The sequence below is a fragment of the Trichosurus vulpecula genome, chromosome 4 (genome assembly GCF_011100635.1).
Source record: "Trichosurus vulpecula isolate mTriVul1 chromosome 4, mTriVul1.pri, whole genome shotgun sequence".
Taxonomy (NCBI): Eukaryota; Metazoa; Chordata; class Mammalia; order Diprotodontia; family Phalangeridae; genus Trichosurus; species Trichosurus vulpecula.
This window is the reverse complement of record NC_050576.1, coordinates 233,335,186-233,354,148: the sequence shown is the minus strand read 5'-3', so window position 1 is coordinate 233,354,148 and position 18,963 is coordinate 233,335,186. Positions and strand designations below refer to the sequence as shown.

The 18,963-nt window shown below is 44.3% G+C and overlaps 1 protein-coding gene across 1 annotated transcript in view; it reads left to right on the top strand.

Annotated features, from left to right (window-relative positions):
- Positions 1-9,946: 9,946 nt before the first annotated feature.
- The window catches only part of KPNA4 (karyopherin subunit alpha 4), a 57,146-nt gene continuing 48,129 nt past the window's right edge, over positions 9,947-18,963 (top strand). Inside the window, exon 1 of the mRNA XM_036755009.1 lies at positions 9,947-10,091. Coding sequence (XP_036610904.1) covers positions 10,023-10,091 — 69 coding nt within the window. The 5' untranslated portion in view covers positions 9,947-10,022. The remainder of the gene's footprint in view (positions 10,092-18,963) is intronic.

Genomic DNA, 18,963 nt, shown 5'->3' with positions numbered 1-18,963 from the left:
TAACAAGCTTAATACAAAGGACACACAAATGCACTTACATAGATACACATATGAATGAATGAAAAAGCATTTAAGGCTACATAGTACTTTGCACCAGGTACCAAAGCTCTGGGGACACAAAAACAAAAAGCAAGGCAGATAAATGTATGCATGCGTGTGCGTGTGTGTGTGTGTATGAAAGGATGAATGGATGGCTACGCACATATACATGTATACACACATGTATATAAACATATATTGATGGATGGATGGATTAATGGATATACATACATATGTATATGTGTATAGAATATCCTTTCTTTCCCCTTATTGCTTCAAGTATAAAGTTGTCGTATCTCCCAGGGCCATTTACCTGGTCAAGGAGAAAGTAAGTCACTAGAGCATGACCTTAGGCTGACTGAGAAGCCAAAGAGAAGAAGACAAAGGTCAAATGCCAACAGCTCAGTCACCCAAGGACAGCTCTTTAAACCAGTCACTAATTTTAAGCAGGGCCCTTTGTTGCAAACTTTAGAACTCAATTATGAAATATCCATTTTTGTATGCATCTATCACAAAGGCCAACATATTCCATTTGAGAAACAACATATTTCAGAGCAGTATGTCATCAGAAGCAAATAACCAAATAGTTTATTTACTGCTTCAAATAAGAAACTATGAGCCCACCTTTACTTATGTCAACAACACACCATGAAGTGTTGAGGGGAGGACTCTCCCCGCTCTCCAGAGTAGCATCTTTGATGGAGGGTATATCAAGGGATAAGTAGGCACAAGGCAGCCTGGTACACACGACACAAATTTGGAGGGAACTGATATATGTCAAGAGAGCCAAGATCAGAGCAGACAAATGCCTGTTGAACTGGAGTTAAGTGCCTACTGGGGTCAAGGCACCATGCTAGGCAATACAAATAAGACAGAAGCTTGGAGACAACCTCCATTAAGCAATCAGATGAGATAATTATGGGATCATGGATTTAGCGGTACAAGGGAACTTAGAGGTCATCCAGCCCCATATTTTCATTTTGCAGCTGAGAAACCGAGATCCAGAGAGGATAAGCAGCAATTCTGATGCCAATCATCTAATTGTCATTATGCTGAAGATCATTATTGATCTTCAGCTGCTGTTGCTCCATTATGCTTGACTGTGACCCCATTTGGGGTTTTCTTGGCAGAGATGCTGGAGTGGTTTGCCATTTCCTTCTCCAGCTCATTTTACAGATGAGGAAACTAAGGTAAACAGGTTTAAGGGACTTGTCCAGGGTCACACAGCTAGTAAGTGTCTGAGGCTGGATTTGAACTCAAGTCTTCCTGACTACAGGCCTGGTGCCATTTAGCTGTCCATATAACTACATATAAAAAACAGGTTGACAGAGAATGGAATTTTCTCTTCATTGAATGATCTCTAAGAAACATCGTGGGTCCTAACCTTGTGAGACCTATTTCTATGCATAACTGTTGTCAACTTCCTCAAAGTGAGAGTGACAGAAACCTTGCAGTGAAACTTCCTGTTTGAACCCCTCTGTGTACTCGTGATCAGAGGAAGTTCTCAGACAGCTTAAAACCCTTCAGGCCACTTGGACAATGTGTGAGGGGAGGGAGGTGACTGTGATAAGGTATGAAAAATTGTCTATTCCCAATCCCCACAAAATCAGAGAACCTTAGAGGTAGAGAGGACTTCAGAGACCTTCTGGTTCACTCTATATTGAACAAGACTCTTCTCTAGCTCAGTTGTTTCAATCGCGTCTGACCCATTTGGGGTTTTCTTGCCAAAGATAGAGGAGTGGTTTACCATTTCCTCCTCAGCTCATTTACAGATGAGGAAACTGAGGCAAACAGGGTTAAGTGACTTACTTGTTCAGGGTCACACAGTTAATAAGTGTCTGAGGCCTTCCTTCTTCTCTAGACTATATGCAAAACAAGCAGTTATCTGAAGACATCTACTGAAGCGGAACCAAAGCCCTCTTCAAGCAATTTGTTCCACTTTGGGATGGCTCTAATTGTTAGAAAGGGTTTCCCCACTTTGAGGCTTAATCTGTAGCTCCTAGCCATTGCTTGTCATCCTGCTCTCTAGAGCCACACTGGACAAACTTAATTCCTCTTTGGAGCAATAGCTCTTCTTTACTTGGAGACCACTATCGTCTCCCCCATCAATCTTCCCCAGATAAAAATGTTGAGCAAGTTCTTTAAACAGACCCTCAGATGGTATGAACTCAAGGCCATCGATCATCCTGGTCATAAGAGAAGGATCTTTGGGCCCTCTCCAACTCATCAATGTTCTTCCCTAAAACATGGCCCCCCAAATTGAACCAAATGCTCTGGGAGTGCCCTAACTAGGGCAAAGAATAGTGGTATTGTCACCTCTCTCTTTCTGGACTCTGTGCCTACTAGTGCAGCTCAAGACAACACCAGACTTTTGGCCACCATATTACACTCACCGTGTACTCACAGTGAGCATGGTGTTCACCAAAAAACCCAGATCTTTTTTTTTCCCCCAAACTGCTATCTAGCTACACCTTTCCTACCTTATATTTGTGCGTTCTATTTTAAGTCTATGTATAAGAGTCTGTGTTTACCCCTATTAGGTTTTTCCAAAACTTCCTATAAAATTTCATCTTATTAGATTTGGCCTAATACGTCACCTGGAAATTTGATAAGTAAATCTAAGCCTTAAACCAAGTCATTGACAAAAAGGTCGACTAGTAGGGGGCAAAGTTGAGACCCCTCCATCCCCATGCCCAAACTGACATCAAAGCATTATGGGAACAATAAACCCTATGTGAACCCACCGAAATGAACCGTTATCTAGCCCACGGCTCTCCATCTTCTTCACAAGAACATGTTCAGTTAGATTCTTTGATAAAATCTAACTTGACTGTATCTACACCGTTCTGTAGATGGGCCAGTCTAGTAGCCCTGTCAAAAAAAGCATATTACTTTAGCCTGGCCTTGTTGAGCTGTAGCAGCTCTCTTTATGATTCTAGACAATCGCTCATCATCATTTTAGTCATATGTTCCAGGATTTTCCTAAGACTCAAAGTTAGCCTCACCGGCCTACAATTTGCCCACTCTGTCTCTTCCCTTTATTGAAAAATGAACACATTTGCTCTTTGCCATCCATGGTGTTGTATATACTTCTTCTATTAGCCCTGATTTTTCAAGATCAATGACAGTGACTCAGTAACCACATCCTCAAGAGTTTTCCGTAACTGATGATGTAGTTCAAACAGATTGGGTGAAAACTGAACATGGGCTGCTCTCGTGTACAAAAATATTTATAGTGGCTCTATGATGGTAAGGAATTAGAAATTGAGGGAATGCCCATCAATTAAGGGATGGCTAAACAAATTGTGGTATATGAAAGTTAATGGAATACTCTACAGGCAGAGTTCAGAAATACCTGGAAAGACTTACATAAACTGATGCAAAGTGAAGCGAGAAGAACCAGGAGAACACTGTACACAGTAACAGCAACATTGTGCCACAATCAACTATGATTGACTCACTTGGCTCTTCTCAGCAAATACAAGCATCCAAGACAATTCCAAAAGACTAATGGAAAATGTTCTCCACAGTCAGAGAAAGAGCTGATGGAGTCTGAATGCAGATCGAAGCATAATATTTTCACTTTTTTTCATAGCTTTTTCCTTTTGTTCTATTTCTTCTTTCACATGACTAATATGGAAATGTTTTACATGATTACACATATCTAACCTAAGAAGGGAAAGAATTTGGAACTCAAAATTTTATAAAAAGTGAATGTTAAAAATTGTCTTTACATGTAATTGGGAAAATTCAAATACAATTTAAAAGAAGGAAAAAAAAATAACTGTCCCTGGTAGCCTTGAGATACGGGACAAAAAAAAAATGACAAGAAGGAGGAGAGAGAGCTTGAAGAAAATGAAACTCTAACACATAGTTGAGCAGTCCTTCTGTTCCTAACACCTTTTCTTTTTTTTTTTTGTTTTGTTTTTTTCCTAACACCTTTTCTTACAGGTGAAAAGGGAATAGATTCCAAGTCCTTCAATTTTTAGGGGGCTCCCACCCCCAATAAAATTACTTTGCACTTGCTTTGTGTGGATTATGGATTATGTATTTACTTGTCTGAGTAGCTGTTGTCTACCTTCTCTGTACCCTCCCCCTCCCCTTCTCTAAAAAAGCTCTTTGAAGTCGAGATTGTCACATTCGGGCCTTTTTATGCTTTAACAGCTAACATAGCACCTATTCAATGTTAGATGCCTCAAGAGCTGAGTTCAATTGCATTTGGCTAACCCAAAAAGGAAAAGTCTGCCCTATCTTTAATCATTCCACTTTTGCCTGGTATCATGCTTTACACATAGTAGATGCTCAATAAATATTTGCTAAACAGAGATGAAGAAATTGCCTTATTTACTGGAGCAAACACTGCCTACTTTTATGCTTTGTTGTTCGGCTGTTTCAGTCATTTCTGTCTCTTTGTGCCCCCATTTGGTGTTTTCTTGGCAAAGATACTGCAGTGGTTTGCCATTTCCTTCTCCAGCTCATTTTACAGATGAGATCACTGAGGCAGACAGGGTTAGGGGATTTGTCCAGGGTCACACAGCTACTAGTAAGTGTCTGAGGTTGGATTTGAATTTAGGTCTTTCTTACCCCAGGCCCAGCAATCTATCTACTGTGACACCTAGCTGCTTAGGAAACCCAAAACATCAATCTAAGATATCCTCTGAATAAGTTAACAATCACAGAATGCTTTAAGATCCCTGATACAGTTTAAAAAGAAATAAATATGGGCCTGAGCTTAGAGGCCTGTATACCCAAAAACTGTTCCTTTTTATAGATACCCTGAGAATCAGCCCCAAATTCTATTATGGAATATAATTATCAATTCTCCTGATTTGTTTTTGTGATCAGGCCTGATCAACTGAAATATTACATATGACTTCACAAATCTCCATGGGGTGGAGTCTCCAGTAGGGAAGCAGGCCCAAAGAAAAGAATACCATGACCCAACAATGAGAATTCTTCATCACAACTTTGACTATTCCAGTATGGGATAACATAAATACTGGGCTAATAAGGGAATCCTGAGTGGCTCATTGAAGAGGCTCCATTTCTGCAGACAGTTGGGAGTGCAGTGGAAGGAAGTCTGGCTTTGGGGTCCAGAGACCCAAGCTCAACTGACAGCTTGGTCATTTCCTGGAGGACTCTGGCCTTCAATCTCCTCCTCAGTAAAATTAAGGACTTGGAGATGACCTCTAAGGTCCCTCCCAGCTCCAAATCTGATTCTGTGAAGGGCTGGTTTCAAATGTTTCACATATCAGTGAATCTTTTACACAATTTCCTGGAAGCCATTGGGTTTCTTGTGTCTCTGTGCATTTTACACATTCATTGCTTCTGCTCTAAGTACTTTATTTCACAAGCAGTATGGGAGTCAAGAGTCCACCCTAGTTTTGGGAATTAATTCTACAGGGCCCTTTAGACGAAATTAGATTTGGGAATTCTACAGGGGCCTGGAATCCATCATCTTAAATATGGTAATCCAAAAACTCCTTGTTAGAAATGAGTTACTCTCATGGACTGTTCTTTGCAATTAGGTTTCCCACTACTTTGTTTCATAGCTATTCCCAGTTGCCTGAAAATCTTTACTCCTTGATACACCTGCTAGGAGGAGCGTGTAAGCTGGAGAACAAACGTCAATTCCTGAATGGAGATTTTAGGTGAGCCCACAGATGGCCTGTCACTAATGGCACCAGAAGCAGTATGGACCGAGAAAGAAAGGAGTCCAGATGACCTGGGTTCAGGCCCTGCCTCTGATACATGCTAGTTATGTGAAGCTAGGAAAGTCACTTGACCTACCTCTCTGTGTCCTCAGGTCCTCTGACTATAAATTATAGAGGAAGTACAGGTCTGCATCAGGGAAAAGAGTTTCCACATGAGGGGCTCCTTGTATCATTTAAAGTATAAGCCAATCAATCCCAACAAGTATTTTAGTGCCTACTATGGGCTAGATGTTGTCCTAATCACTTGAAATACAAAGAAAGAACAAAAGCTGCCTCTGCCCTCAAGAAGCTCACTTTCTGGTGGGGGAAGCTATCTCTCTCTCTGCCTGTCTATTTACCTAGCCTCTATCCCCTATCTCCTGCTGCCATATACCCACCTCTCTCCTCCTCCCTCTCAAAATACAGAGTAAATGCAAGGTAGCCATAAGAGAGAAAGGCAGTAGCAGCTGAGAGGGCCCCCCAAACTCAACAGGCAGACATCATATTATCATCCCCCTCGGACGTATGAGGCACTGCACTGGTGTCTGAGGGGGTATTTGAACTCAGGTTTTCCTGACTCCAAGCATTAGCCAATTTGATGTCATTCTATACTTAGTGATGGTTTAATGGGTCTTATCTCTAACTGTGGAATGAAAGGCTTTGTCCTGAATGACTACAGCTGAAATGGATTCCAGAGGCTAGGGAGTCCAAGACCTCATCTGTATCCCAGGGAAGATCAATGACCTGCCTAAAGGCCTACAGGTAATATCAGAGGCAGGCTTTGAACCCTGGCCCTCTCCCTCTCCCTCTAAAACCACTGCCCTTCCTGACATGCCATTCTGATTCCTGACATTCGCTTAGAAAAAAAAAACAAAAATGAAAGGTCCAACTCTTCTGAAACACTCCAGACAGCGTTTGGTATTTCACAGTGGAAAGCTAGGCCTGGAAGCCCAAGGTCATTTCTACACAAGGCTCTTTGAGATCTTGTGCTCAAGTCCATGTGGAGAGCAAGAAGCCCCCATCACCATGAGATTCAAGCTGTGATTTGCTCCAAGAACTGCCTGGATGCTCATGTGGACCAATGTTTATATGATGCCTCTTGGCAAGATGATGTCTAATGACAGGGTGGGGCTTCTTCGGTAATATGTGGTTATTTGGATCCTGACTGTTTGGTCTTCACCCTAGAGAAATTTTAGTAAACAACTCCTTGGCCATCTATTGTTTTCTCCTCTTCAACTCAGATAAATGGTATGATGATGCTTTACTTAATGAGTTTCCAGGATGAAATTCCTTTAGAACAAAGTTCCTGTTTCTAAAAATCTTTTTTTAGAAAAGGAATTTTTCTAAATCATTCACAGTAGTTCTATACATCTATGGGAGAACATGAAAAAGATGTGTGTCCTTATCCAATTATGGCTAACTAGCGATGGCCTTACCCAAGGGCTGGGGGCTTTGAAATGTCTCCAGTCTCCCTCTTTCAACCCTCTTTTCCCTTCTGTGACCTGAACTCCAGGTGCCCAATGTCTTCCTATCTTCTTCATCCAAAAGATACGATCAGATATCAGTCATTAATAATAATAATTAGCATTTACATAGTACTTGGAGTTTTGCAAAGTGTTTTCCATGTTGTCTCACAACATCCCAGTGAGGGGGGTGATATTATCAACCCCACTGTACATATGAAGGACACCAGTAGTGTCTGAGACAGCATCTGAACTCGAGTTTTCCTGACTCCATGTCTTACCCAGTCTACACTTAGTAATGACTTAATGGGTCTCACGTGGAATGAAAGGCTTTGTCCCCAGTAACAGGAACTTCCCCGAAGACTCTACTCCCCTCTCAGCCTGGGCACCACTTTAACCCTGAGCCACAGCCCTCAAACCTTGAGTGCCTCCCCCTCCCTTCTGCCTCTGGCCTGATAGCCCAGAGAGGAATATGGAATATTTGATATTATTTGAGTTAGCAAATAATCATATTTTCAAATGAGATTGGTAAAGTGCTTAGCACAGGAGTTGGCAAACAGCATTTAATAACTGCTTGTTCCCTTCTCAAGTCCCTTTCTTTCTATAACTTTTCCCCCTCGCCCCATCCCAAGTCAGATGTCTTGGGAAAAGACTGTGCTTTCTACAGTATTCCTCTCTCCAGTAATTAAGTCTTTGATAAAGAATGATGTTATTGGACTTCACCTCTTTCCTTAAAAATGATACTATATTACCGTACTATGTTAGGTATCACATATAGATGACCCCAAAAGTCCTGATCCTTGCCGTTCTCTAGAAATCCGATCTTTGTCAGAAATCCAACTCTTGGACCCATCTAGAAATACGAGGTTGTGTGGGAGCAGCTCTGAAGCCTCTTTCATCTCTACGTCAATCATGAAGAGGCAGCTGGGGGGTCCAGTGGACAGAGCTCTGAGCTTCAATCAGGAGTCCAAATCCTGCCCAACAGGTTTATGAGCTGGATGACCCTGGGCAAGTCCCTGAATCTCTTGAGCTCTCAGTTTTTCCATGTGTACAAAAGGAAAGGTGGAGGCTGGATTTGGTGACTTCCAAGCTCCCGTTCAGTTCTAAACCTATAATCCTATAACTGAAGCATGTCAGGTTCTTCAACAACATCCCCCCATTCAAGTCTGTATTCACCTGGAGCTGGGGAAGGCAGGGCCATGGAGAGAGGAGGAGAATCTCTCAGGCCTGGGTCCAGCACCACTCACTGGGAAGGCTGAAGCATGAAACACCTTGGGAGGGAAAGAGTAGAAGAGAAAAATGATACAGGGAGAGGGGGAGGAAGGACAGAGGAAAGAGGGAAAGAAGAGAGGGGGGAGAGAAGAGGGGGAGGGAAGGGAGGCAGAGAGGAGACAGGAGAAGGGGAGAGAGGAAAGAAAAGAAGGAGAGAAGTTTGAGAAGGGGGGAGAAAAGCTAGAGAGAGGAGAGGAAAGAAGAGAAAGAAGAGGGAGAAAGGAAAGGTTTGAGAGGAGGGGAAGGACGAAAGAGGGGAGGGTAGGAAAGAAAAGAGAGGAGGGAGAGGGAGGGGAGAAAACAGGAGAGGGGATAGGGAGAGCAGGGAAGAGAAGAGGAAGAGAAGGGAGAAGATGAGAAAGGGGAGGGGAGCGGGAGAGGATAGGATGGGAGGGGAGGAGGGTAAGGAGAGAAGATGGGAAAAGGGAGGGGGAGAAGAAAAGACTGGAAAGGGGAGGGTGAGAGGAAGGACAGGTGAGGGAGAGGGGAGAGGAGTGGAGTGGGGAGAGAAGATGGGAAAGGGGAGGGGGAGAAGAAAAGACTGGAAAGGGGAGGGTGAGAGGAGGGAGAAGATGGGAAAGGGGAGGGGGAGAGGAGAGGGGTGGGGAGAAGAGATCCGGGACAGGGGAGGGGGAGAGGAGAAGAGGAGGAGGAAGAAGACAGGAAAGGCGAGGGGGAGAGGAGAGGGAAGGGGGAGCGGGAGAGAAGAGGGGAGAAGAAGGGAAGGGGGAGGGGGAGAGAAGAGGGGAGAAGAAGGGAAAGGGGAGGAGAAGATGGGAAAAGGGAGGGGGAGAGGAGGGAGAAGATGGGAACGGGGAAGGGTAGAGGAGAGGAAGGGGGAGAAGAGAGCCCCGACACCGGCGGGGTAGAGGTGGGGGAAGGGAGAGAAGGGGGTGGAGGAGCACCGAAAGTGAGAATGCAGAGGGAGGGAGGAGCGCGGAATCCCAGAGCTGAGGGAAAACCCGGCCGAGAGTACAGAAAGTGAAAGAGGCGGCAGCCGGAGAGCCCGGGGAAGACTCCCGACCCCCTCCTCCCCTCCCCCGCCCTTCTCTTTCCCGCGCCGCTCCCGCCAGCCGCCCTGCCCTCCCCTCCTGGGCCGGCCCCGCCCTTGGCTTCCCCTTCTTCGCTCCCTCCTTCCCGCCCCTCCGCCTCCGTTGGCGTCGCTGATTCGCCCGACGCCCGGGCCCGGTTGCCCAATGAGCGCGCGGCTCTGGCGCGGGGGGCGTGGCCTCGGCGCCGGGGCCCCTCAGATCGAGGCTGCCTCCCCCTCTCCGCCGGCAGGCAGCAGCAGCAGGAGCGGCAGCGGCGGCGGCGGCGGCGGCGGCAGCGGCATCAGCGGCGGCAGCGGGAGCCCCAGCCGGCGCAGCCGCAGCCGCACACACGGTTGGCCGCCGTTGCCGCGGCCCGGCCCCGCACGGGTTCTCTCAGCCGGAGCTGCAGGCGGAGGCGGGCGGCGGCGGCGAGGGCGGCAGCTGAAGCGGCCCTGGGAGGGGCGGCGCGGGGGTTGGGGCGGATCCCGCGGGGCTCGGGCGGGGAAACAGGCGCCGGCCCGGCCATGGCGGACAACGAGAAACTGGACAACCAACGGCTCAAGAATTTCAAGAACAAAGGCCGCGACCTGGAGGTGAGCGCGGCGCCGCCGGGCCCCAGGGGCGGGCGGCAGCGCGGGCCGGCGTGAGGGGAGCCTGGGGCGGGCGTGTGAGAGCGTGAGTGTGAGGTGAGTGTGCGAGTGTGAGTGCGCGTGCGCACCGCGGGCACCGGCCGCCCGGGCCCGGGCCGGGTCGGGGCCGCTCGGGCCGGGCCGGCGGCGAATGGCGCGGGGGGGCGGACCCGCTCGTGACGCCTCCGCTAACGCGCCTGGAAGCCGGGGCCTACGCCGCCGCCGCCGCCGCCGGAGGAGGCCCGGCCTAGGCCCCCTGCCCCGCCCCGAGCTGGCCGGCTGCAGCCGTCGTTGCCCGGCGCGAGGCAGCCGAGGGCGCCTCGTGGAGCGTGGGGCCGCAGCCGGGCCTCGGCCTCTCTGCCCCAGCCTTTCAGGCCCCTGCTCGCAACCCCCCGAGGGGCCGGAGCGGAGCTGTCAGCTGCCGGGCCCGCTCGTGAGAGCCGGGAGCGGAGCACGCCTCGGCCCGTACCAGGCCGCTCACGTACAACAGGTCCCGCTGAACTTGGGGCCGGGGCTCTGGAGGCCCTGCAGCGGCTTCGTGAGGCTCGCACGTTGTGGCTCCTGGAAGGAGCATGCTCGGCCTTCTCCCTTTAAAGAGGGGCCTCGGCCCCAGAGTCCGCCCGACTAACGACCTGTAGCTTTGCTTGGACCTCCCAGGGCTCTCCAGTTCTCCGTAGACCACCTCCTAGCGGGCCGGAGAGTGAGGGCCCAGGGAATCTGGTGCGGAGGTCGGCAGAAGCTTAATAAGAATCTTAAGTGTTTTTTAAAGGTCATTGGAAGAGGGAAAAATTCTTCCATTTAGGCCCCTTTTATTGTGACAAGTCATGATAGAGTAGATGCTCAATCTCCCTAACCAGAGTGTCTTAACACTATTCGAGTTATACATTACACAAATTTGAGAAACTCAAAATGACTTAAAGACATCTGGTAAGTGTGATTTTCCTGTATTGTAGATGGGAACTAGATATTTTTCTCTTCTTTTCATGAGACCACATGAAGTGATGCACCTGATGCCACCAAGCACCGTACTGTATCAAATTGACCTTTCATACAAAGTAGCTGTGACTTAGTCACTGAAGACCAGTAATAGACAGTGGATGGCAATCAAGGCCTTAGGGATGTCAGTATATATAGTCCAAGCAGGGATACTTGTCTCCCCACCCCAGTATTCATGCTTAGATGTATTTTGTGTACCACATATTACAAGTCTGTCCAATAAAGTCTTGACAGGTACCACAATAGTTTTTTTTTAAATAAAGTATAATTTATGGTTCTTCTAAGAAAAAACTTTGGGAAGTTATTTTTTTAAGGTTAAGTGACTGTTCTTATTAGTGGAAAAGCTACCCTGATCCCTCCATCACCTGTATTCCAGGAACTTAGAGAAGACATGTGTGGTATAGGAGGCATATAACTGAAATTTTTTCACCATTTCATTAGTAATGTGCAGTGAATGAAATCAAGGATCCTAAAGTGTTATTCTCATCTCTGAAGTTTGTGTGTTACACCTTGGCAAACTGCTTAGCCTGTAGTATTTTCATCTGTATGTGAGGTTGGAGGAACCTGACCCCTGCTTCTTGAATGCTGGGGAAGATAATGGGTTAATGTTAGGAGGATACCTTGTAATCCTCAGTGACATTTCATCACTTTCAAAATTCATCATTGGGGTTTGGGAGGACCCCCAGCCCCTAAGTGTGTAGTAAGATTCACAGTAGACTGCTTGGCTTCATTGTTTTTCTCTGTTACGTTACCTAAGTTACATTGAAGCCCTGGAAATGGACCAAAAAATACTTATTTTCCAATTATTAAAAGTTGAAGGACATTTTAAGTGCGACCTAACGATTTGTCTGAGATCATAGTTTTCAGTTTGAGTTACCGAGTAGTATCTATTGAGCTCCCCCGTCTCTTACCTTGGATTCCTAACACTCCTTCCTCTCTCCTTGTTCCCCCATTCAAAATAATTTCCAGGGAACTTCGGGTGACAGAAACAGAAAACAGGGCAACAAAGGAAGTGCAGGGTGTCCAGGCTTCTAGAACAATTTTCCTAGGAAAACATAGTTTAAACTGAAAGCTTACCTGATTTATGCTTTTAACGTATGGTAGAATTTTCTTGTAGGAATTCATTTAAAATGGGTTTTTTTATGTTTTTTTACTTAAGTAGTTCTGGAAATAGTAAAATTCGGATAAACTGAAAAACAAATAAATATGAAGCATGATAAAGTGGGGAAAGTGTTGATTCCACAAGATCTAGGTTGTAATCTAGCCTCTGATGCTCACTGGCTATGTCACCATGGGCAAGTCACTTCATCTTTCTGGGTCTTAGTTTCTTCATTTGTAAAAAGGGGATATCTCTAGTACTCACCTCACAAGGTTGTTGTAAGGCTTAAATGAGATCATGGATGTCAAGTATTTGCAGAATTTAAAGGGTTATATATGTATTGCTTATTCTCAAGCCTTAAATATGATTTGAAACTGATTGGGTTTCTTTTACAAAAGGCACAGCCTAAAATAACAACTTGCTCTAAATATAAAATAACAATGTAATATTTTCTATGATCTTCTAAAAATACTAGTGTTAAATTTTAAGTGTTTGCCCCCTAATTATGGCCATGACCACATAACATGAAAACACCTAGATAGGTTTGTTTTTTTTTTTAAGCTAAGGTGTCATGAATATTTGGAATCATCTGTGCACAAATCATGAAAAGGACCTAGAGCTTTTTAAACTGAGTTGATCAGATGTTTCATTGTATAGGCACAGTCTGGGTGGGTGTGACCTGTCACTAAATTCTGTTTAGAGTAATTGTTAAGCGGTTAGATCTTGTTAAATTTTAGAGACTAACATCTTTGTCACAAATCTTCAAACATATGGTCAGTACTTAAAATAGTTACTATATGTGATTATTTTTCATACAATAGATCAAGCATGTAACCACATAAAATATTTATACATCTTTAGTTAGAAAGTATGTCATCTGAGTATTGCTAATGTTTAATTCTAGTTGATAAAAAATATAGTTGAGAATTAACTTTCTGTTCTTCCCATGAATTAATCTTTTACTTTACCTGTAATTCATGTTAATACATGAGTTTCAGAACATAGTTACACTTATGAAACTTAGAAACTTAGAAACATGAAAATGTTACGCATTTTCCTTAAATTTTTAGAAACTAGTTTTTATGTGTACTAATCTCTTTTAATAAGTGCTCCAAAGTAGTGAGAAAAGGGGTATAGTGATAATTATAGGCTAAATGGTAAAATACTAAAACAACTTTCAGCCTTTTCTTTTTTAAAGCATTACTCACTGACATGGGCCTTAGTCTTAGTCATTTATTAAAAGTGAGAAAAGGTATAAGGTTACTGGGAACAATATTTTCATCTTGAAGAAAGGTTGGTGTATATTGTTTGTGCTTTCTACACACGAGGATATACAATTAGTTCACAATGCACATTTGCAGTTAAATATCACATAGTAGGGTAAAGACTGAACCTGTGATTTCAGTGATGCAGGGGGAACTAAGCCAATGCAAATCAGTACTTTCTGCAACTTTTTTGAAAGTTGGCCTGAGTCCTGGTGATTAGTGACTAAGTGACTAGTAGACAGCCGTGGGGCCAGTAGGTTTCAGAGGGGGGACTGAAAGCCCAAGCTTCTTCTGTTTATGGTTTTTCCACTAAGTGTTCATCCCTCCCTTTATTTCTGTGGTTCCAGTCAGATGAACTTGCCCTTTTTGTGATGATAATCTCTCCCGTCTTTAACAGGTTTTAACTTAGGTGGTAGCACATAGATGGGACTTGTGTCTACTTCCTGTAGGACTCAGGTGAAACCATCTAAGGAAGAGAGAGAGAATGCAGCTTCCTCTATTTATATGTGTAATATTTAGTGTTACTTGACCACACATGCATTTGTTTTGTTTCCAGACAATGTGTAAGCTTCTCTAGCATAAGCTCTAGTTTAATCTCCACACTACCTATTAAGTAAGATACTATGCATGTAAATGCAATGAACATTCTCTGCTAATATGTCTTAGGGATACTTTGTTTCATGTGAATTCCTGCTTTCTCTTTCTTCATCATTCACTTTTAGGACAAAATTAAGTCTCATGTCAGTTAGCCATCCTCTTGTGTCTTCATTTTGTTATACTTTGACTATCATTATAAGTGAATCCTTAAATTTTTGTTACTAAGCAGCCCAAAGCTATGTGAGCCTAATCTGGCCATCATTGTAATGAGGAAACAATCATTCTCTACCTCACTTTGCAGAATAGTAATTGACCAGTTAGTTACCTACTGATAGTTCTTAAACTTTGAAGCATTCCTTTTCTAGTTCCCTAAAGGAAGTTTTACTTAGATTTATTTGGCTTAATATTTGTACAGTGGAAATGTGTTATTATGTGCTCTTTGCCCATGTTCTTAAATCTTATGAGGGAGTTTTATCTATTTTACCCCAGGCTGACTTTGTTTGTGAGGGCTTCCTCACACTTGTAAGATGCTACTGCTCCAAGAAGTCAGCCACTGTGGCAGAGTTGCATTTTTATTTGTTCTTTTCATTGGGATCAGAAATGTAAATTTGGGTTTCACCTCTCCTCTTCATGTATTTTGTATGGGGAGGGGAAGGTTACAATTACAGTAGCTAGTGGTTTTAGAAACACAGTGGAAGCTTATAATGCTGGGGTTGAAAAATAGGATTAACACTTGTTAGAGTTTTGTAATACAGTCTGTAGTTGTATTTTCAAGGACGTTATTTTTATAACCTTACCTGAGATAATCATTGAATGTATATGACTATTAATAAAAGTGGACACTACACTATACTTAGAAAGTCACTGTAGCTATAGTATTTTTTGTGCTCACATTTCTGTTGAGAGAAGGGAATAAGCATTTATATAGCACTTACTCTGTGCCAGGCACTGTGATAAGCACTTTTCAAATAATACCTCATTTGATTCTCACCACAGTTCTGTGAGGTAGGTGCTGCTATTTTCAGTTAGGAAAACTGAGACAAAGTTTAAGTGACTTGCCCAGGATCACCAAGCTGATCACTTGATTCTGTGTCTGGCTTTCTAGCCACTGTACCATCTAACTGCCTTTAAATATATTGAATTTCAATTAAAAAAAAAAGCTTTAAATATATTGGATTTCATTCTCATTTTAAAAAAAGAAAGAAAGCTTTCAGGGTTCTCAGGTAGATGCAGTTCCTATATGTCCTTTCCTAAATTGCCCCCAACCCAAAAGTCTCCAGGTTAAAATTTCTAGAACCAAAGATTAAATTTGTTTTAATAGGTTATACTTTGCTTCAGTACTTTATAATTTCAAAACATGAGGATGATCTCAGATAATTTGAGTCAATATTGACTATCTGAGTTAGTGAAACCCTCATTTTTTTTTTTCAATCAAGCCCATTTGGTAGGCCCTTATCACTTTTCCCCTTGACTAGTGTAACAGCTGCCTGATCCAGGCTTTCCCCTCACGAGTCTATCCTCCATGTAGCTGCCAAATTAATATTCATAATATACACTAGTGTCTTTCTCTTCCCTCTGAAATAAAACTCTTGGCTTTTAAAGCCTTTTACATTTTGGCTCTAACATCCCTTCCCAGGCTGGTTGTTCATTTCTGTCCTTCGCGTACTGTAGCCAAACTGACCCACTTGATGTTTCACCAAGACAGAGGGGCATTTCCTGCTTCCATACCTTTTGCACAGGCTGTTTCCCAGTGCCTGGCATTCACTCCCTTCTCACCATTACCATTTAGAGTCCCTATCCTTTTTCAAAGCTTTGCTCAGGCCACCTCCTTCTAAAAGCTTGCACTGATCTTTCCAGCTCTTGGTGACCTTGCATTTTGTATCCATTTCGTATTGGCTATTTGGGTATGTGTTTTTTTTTTCTCTCAATGGATTGTAAGCTATTTGAGGGCCAAGATTGGTATCCCTAGTACCTTGCATGTGAAAAATAGATTTAGAGATGGGTGGGGTCCTTTAGGTCATGGGGTCTAACCCTCTCTTTTTATAGATGAGGAAACTAAGGCACATAGAGGGGAGATGACTTATCTAGGGTAACAGTAATTGGCAGAGCTAGGATTTGAATCCAGCTCCTCAGACTCTGAATCCAGCCTTTTCACTGGGCCACAATAGGTAGTTCATGAATACATGTCAGGTGTTTAATGACTAGACTAGTTTAATAATAGCCTCCTCCTTATCTAATCTCTCCCCTTCTCCATTCTGTCCTTCATTCACCAAGCTAATAGTCCTAAAGCACAAGTCTGCCTCTAACTTGAACCAGTCAGGATTATCGTACCCACCTTTTCTCAGTCCTCATCCCCCTCCCCTCTCCTGACCTTTGGCACCTTTGATCACTCTCCCTCTCCTAGTTCTCCTATTCGACTATTCCTTCCCAAATCTTCATATAGGTCATGCCCACCAGCCCTGGGCCCTCTTCTCATCCACTCCCATGGAGCCCATTGTCATCCCTGGGCAAATAGATGGTTTATCCAACCCTAGCCTCTCCTGACTAGACAGTCTCCCATCTCCAGCTGCCCCTTGGAACTCTGGAATTGTGGGTCCAGTAGACATCGTCAGCTTAACATGCTGGAATTGTGGGTCCAGTAGACATCGTCGGCTTAACATGTCTAAAACTGAAGCCTCCCTGCCACCACCCCCACCCCCCCCCCCACCCCCCCCCACCCCCCCCGCCCTGCCATCCCTCTTCCTGTCAGAGCTCACCCAGAATTGAACCATGACTGCTTTCCCCCTTCCATCTAATTTGTTGCCAGGTCCTGCTTTTCTCCTTTACTAGTATCTCATGTGCTGCCTTCTCTCCTTTGACTCTTAGATCCTGCTGTAGGCTCTCATCACCTCATGCCTAGAGTACTGCAGTAATCTTTTAATTGGTCTCCCTGCCTCCCAGGTCTCTATTCTCCAGTTCATCCTCCATTTAGCTATCAGAGTGATCGATATTCCTAAAACTCAGATGTGACCGGGTCACCTCCTTCTTCAGTGAACTCCTGAAGCTCACTATTATCTCCAGGAGCAAATATAAAATCCTCTATTGTGCTTGTAAAGCCCTTCCTTTCTAATCTTCTTACCTTTGCTTTTCTCCTCACACTCTGCATTCCAGTGACAGGGTCTTCTTGTTGTCCTTTGTGGAAGTCACTCCAGCATGCTGTCATCCAGCTCCGCATTTTCACCCGCCGACCCCTGTGTCCGGAACGCTCTCTTCCCTCGGCTCCACCTCCTGGTTTCCTGGCCTACTTCTGCAAGAAGCCTTTCCTCATCTCCCCTAGTGCTAGCACTTTCCTTCTTGATTTCCTCCACCTAAGGACTGGAATTTGTATTCCTAGCACCTGACTCAGAGCCTTATACATCATAAGCACTTAGTAAATGGTCATTGTATTGAGTTGAATGGGTTGCCTTTTCAGTAAACATTCAAAGATACAGAGTATGAGGACAGAATGCTACTTCAAAGCATTCTGAGGCTTAATCACTACCTTTTTAAAGGTGAGAGCTTTTCTTATCCACTATCCAACGGTCTGTGGGATGGTAGCTGACTGTATCCTAATTAATTCGGATGGTGTCTCATGCACAATGAGTATGTTGGTGGGATTGAATTAAACAGCTTCTAAGTTATTCCAGGTAGTGACATATTTTCCCTTTTTCTTCCTCTGCCTGAATTAAAAAATAAAAGCATTAAGTGTTTACTATGTGCCAGGCACTATGCTAAATGCTGGGGATACAGATAGAAATAGAAACCACCCCTGCCCTCAAGGAGCTTCTCTTCATAGCATACCTAGGGGAATGATGGCTAAAGAAGGCCTTTTGATCTGAGCAGTCTCAGGGCTGGTGAATAGCACCAACTAGGTCAATCTTTTGACATGCTCATTCTGAAAGCAGTGGTGGTGGTATTTTGATTGCTGTTCCCAGAGCAAGAGGAGGTGCCCACAGGGCAGTCCAGCAGAAAGATGGCCAGGGAGAAGCTAAGCCAAGTGTCAAGAGCAGGCTGGGTAGAATTGGGGTCTCACTTCTCAGGACAGCTTAGCTCCAGGGGTGGAGTTCCAAAGTAGGGCATTATGACAGCAGCGGTGGTAGGAGAGTGTGGCAAGAGGGGAGAAGGATATTTATTAATAATCATAGCTAGTATTTACATAGCACTTAAAGGTTTGAAATGCACTTTACAAATGTATCTCTTTTGATTCTCATAACCTGGGAGGGAGGTACATTATTATCCCCATTTTACAGAAGAGGAAATTGAGGCAAACAGTTTAAATGACTTGTCCAGTATCACAAAGCCAATAAGTGTCTGAGGCTGGATTTGAACTCAGGTCTTCCTGACTCCAGGTTCAGTGCTCTGTCCACTGTGCCACCCAGATGCCAAGGTGAAGCCTAGAGTTTCAGAGCTAAGTGCCTTAACTCCTACTAGGCTGGAGCATAAAACTTGAATAATATTCTAGTCCCAGTCCTACCCCCAAAATAGCAACTGTAGTCCTACATAAATATAAAAATTTCCATTATAGGAGTGCTTGCTGTGGGTTCACTAGTATTGTAGTGGAATGACATTAGGTTTGGAATCAGTACCTAGGTTCACATCCTAACTCTCCTGCTTCTTTGTTTATTTAAGCCAGTCACTTAACTCCTCTGGACCTCCATATCCTCAAATGTAAAACTAGACTGGCCCTAAGGTCTAATCTACCATCTTTTCAGTATCATCTCATCACTGATTCTTCTTCAAGCTCTGGTGGCCACCTGGCCACACCCTCCCTTCATTTCCCTCAGCTCGAGGTATAGGGCTGTCAGCAGTCCCAGATACATCCAGCCCTGTGGGATTGGGAGCTGGGGCTGGCTGCCCGGCT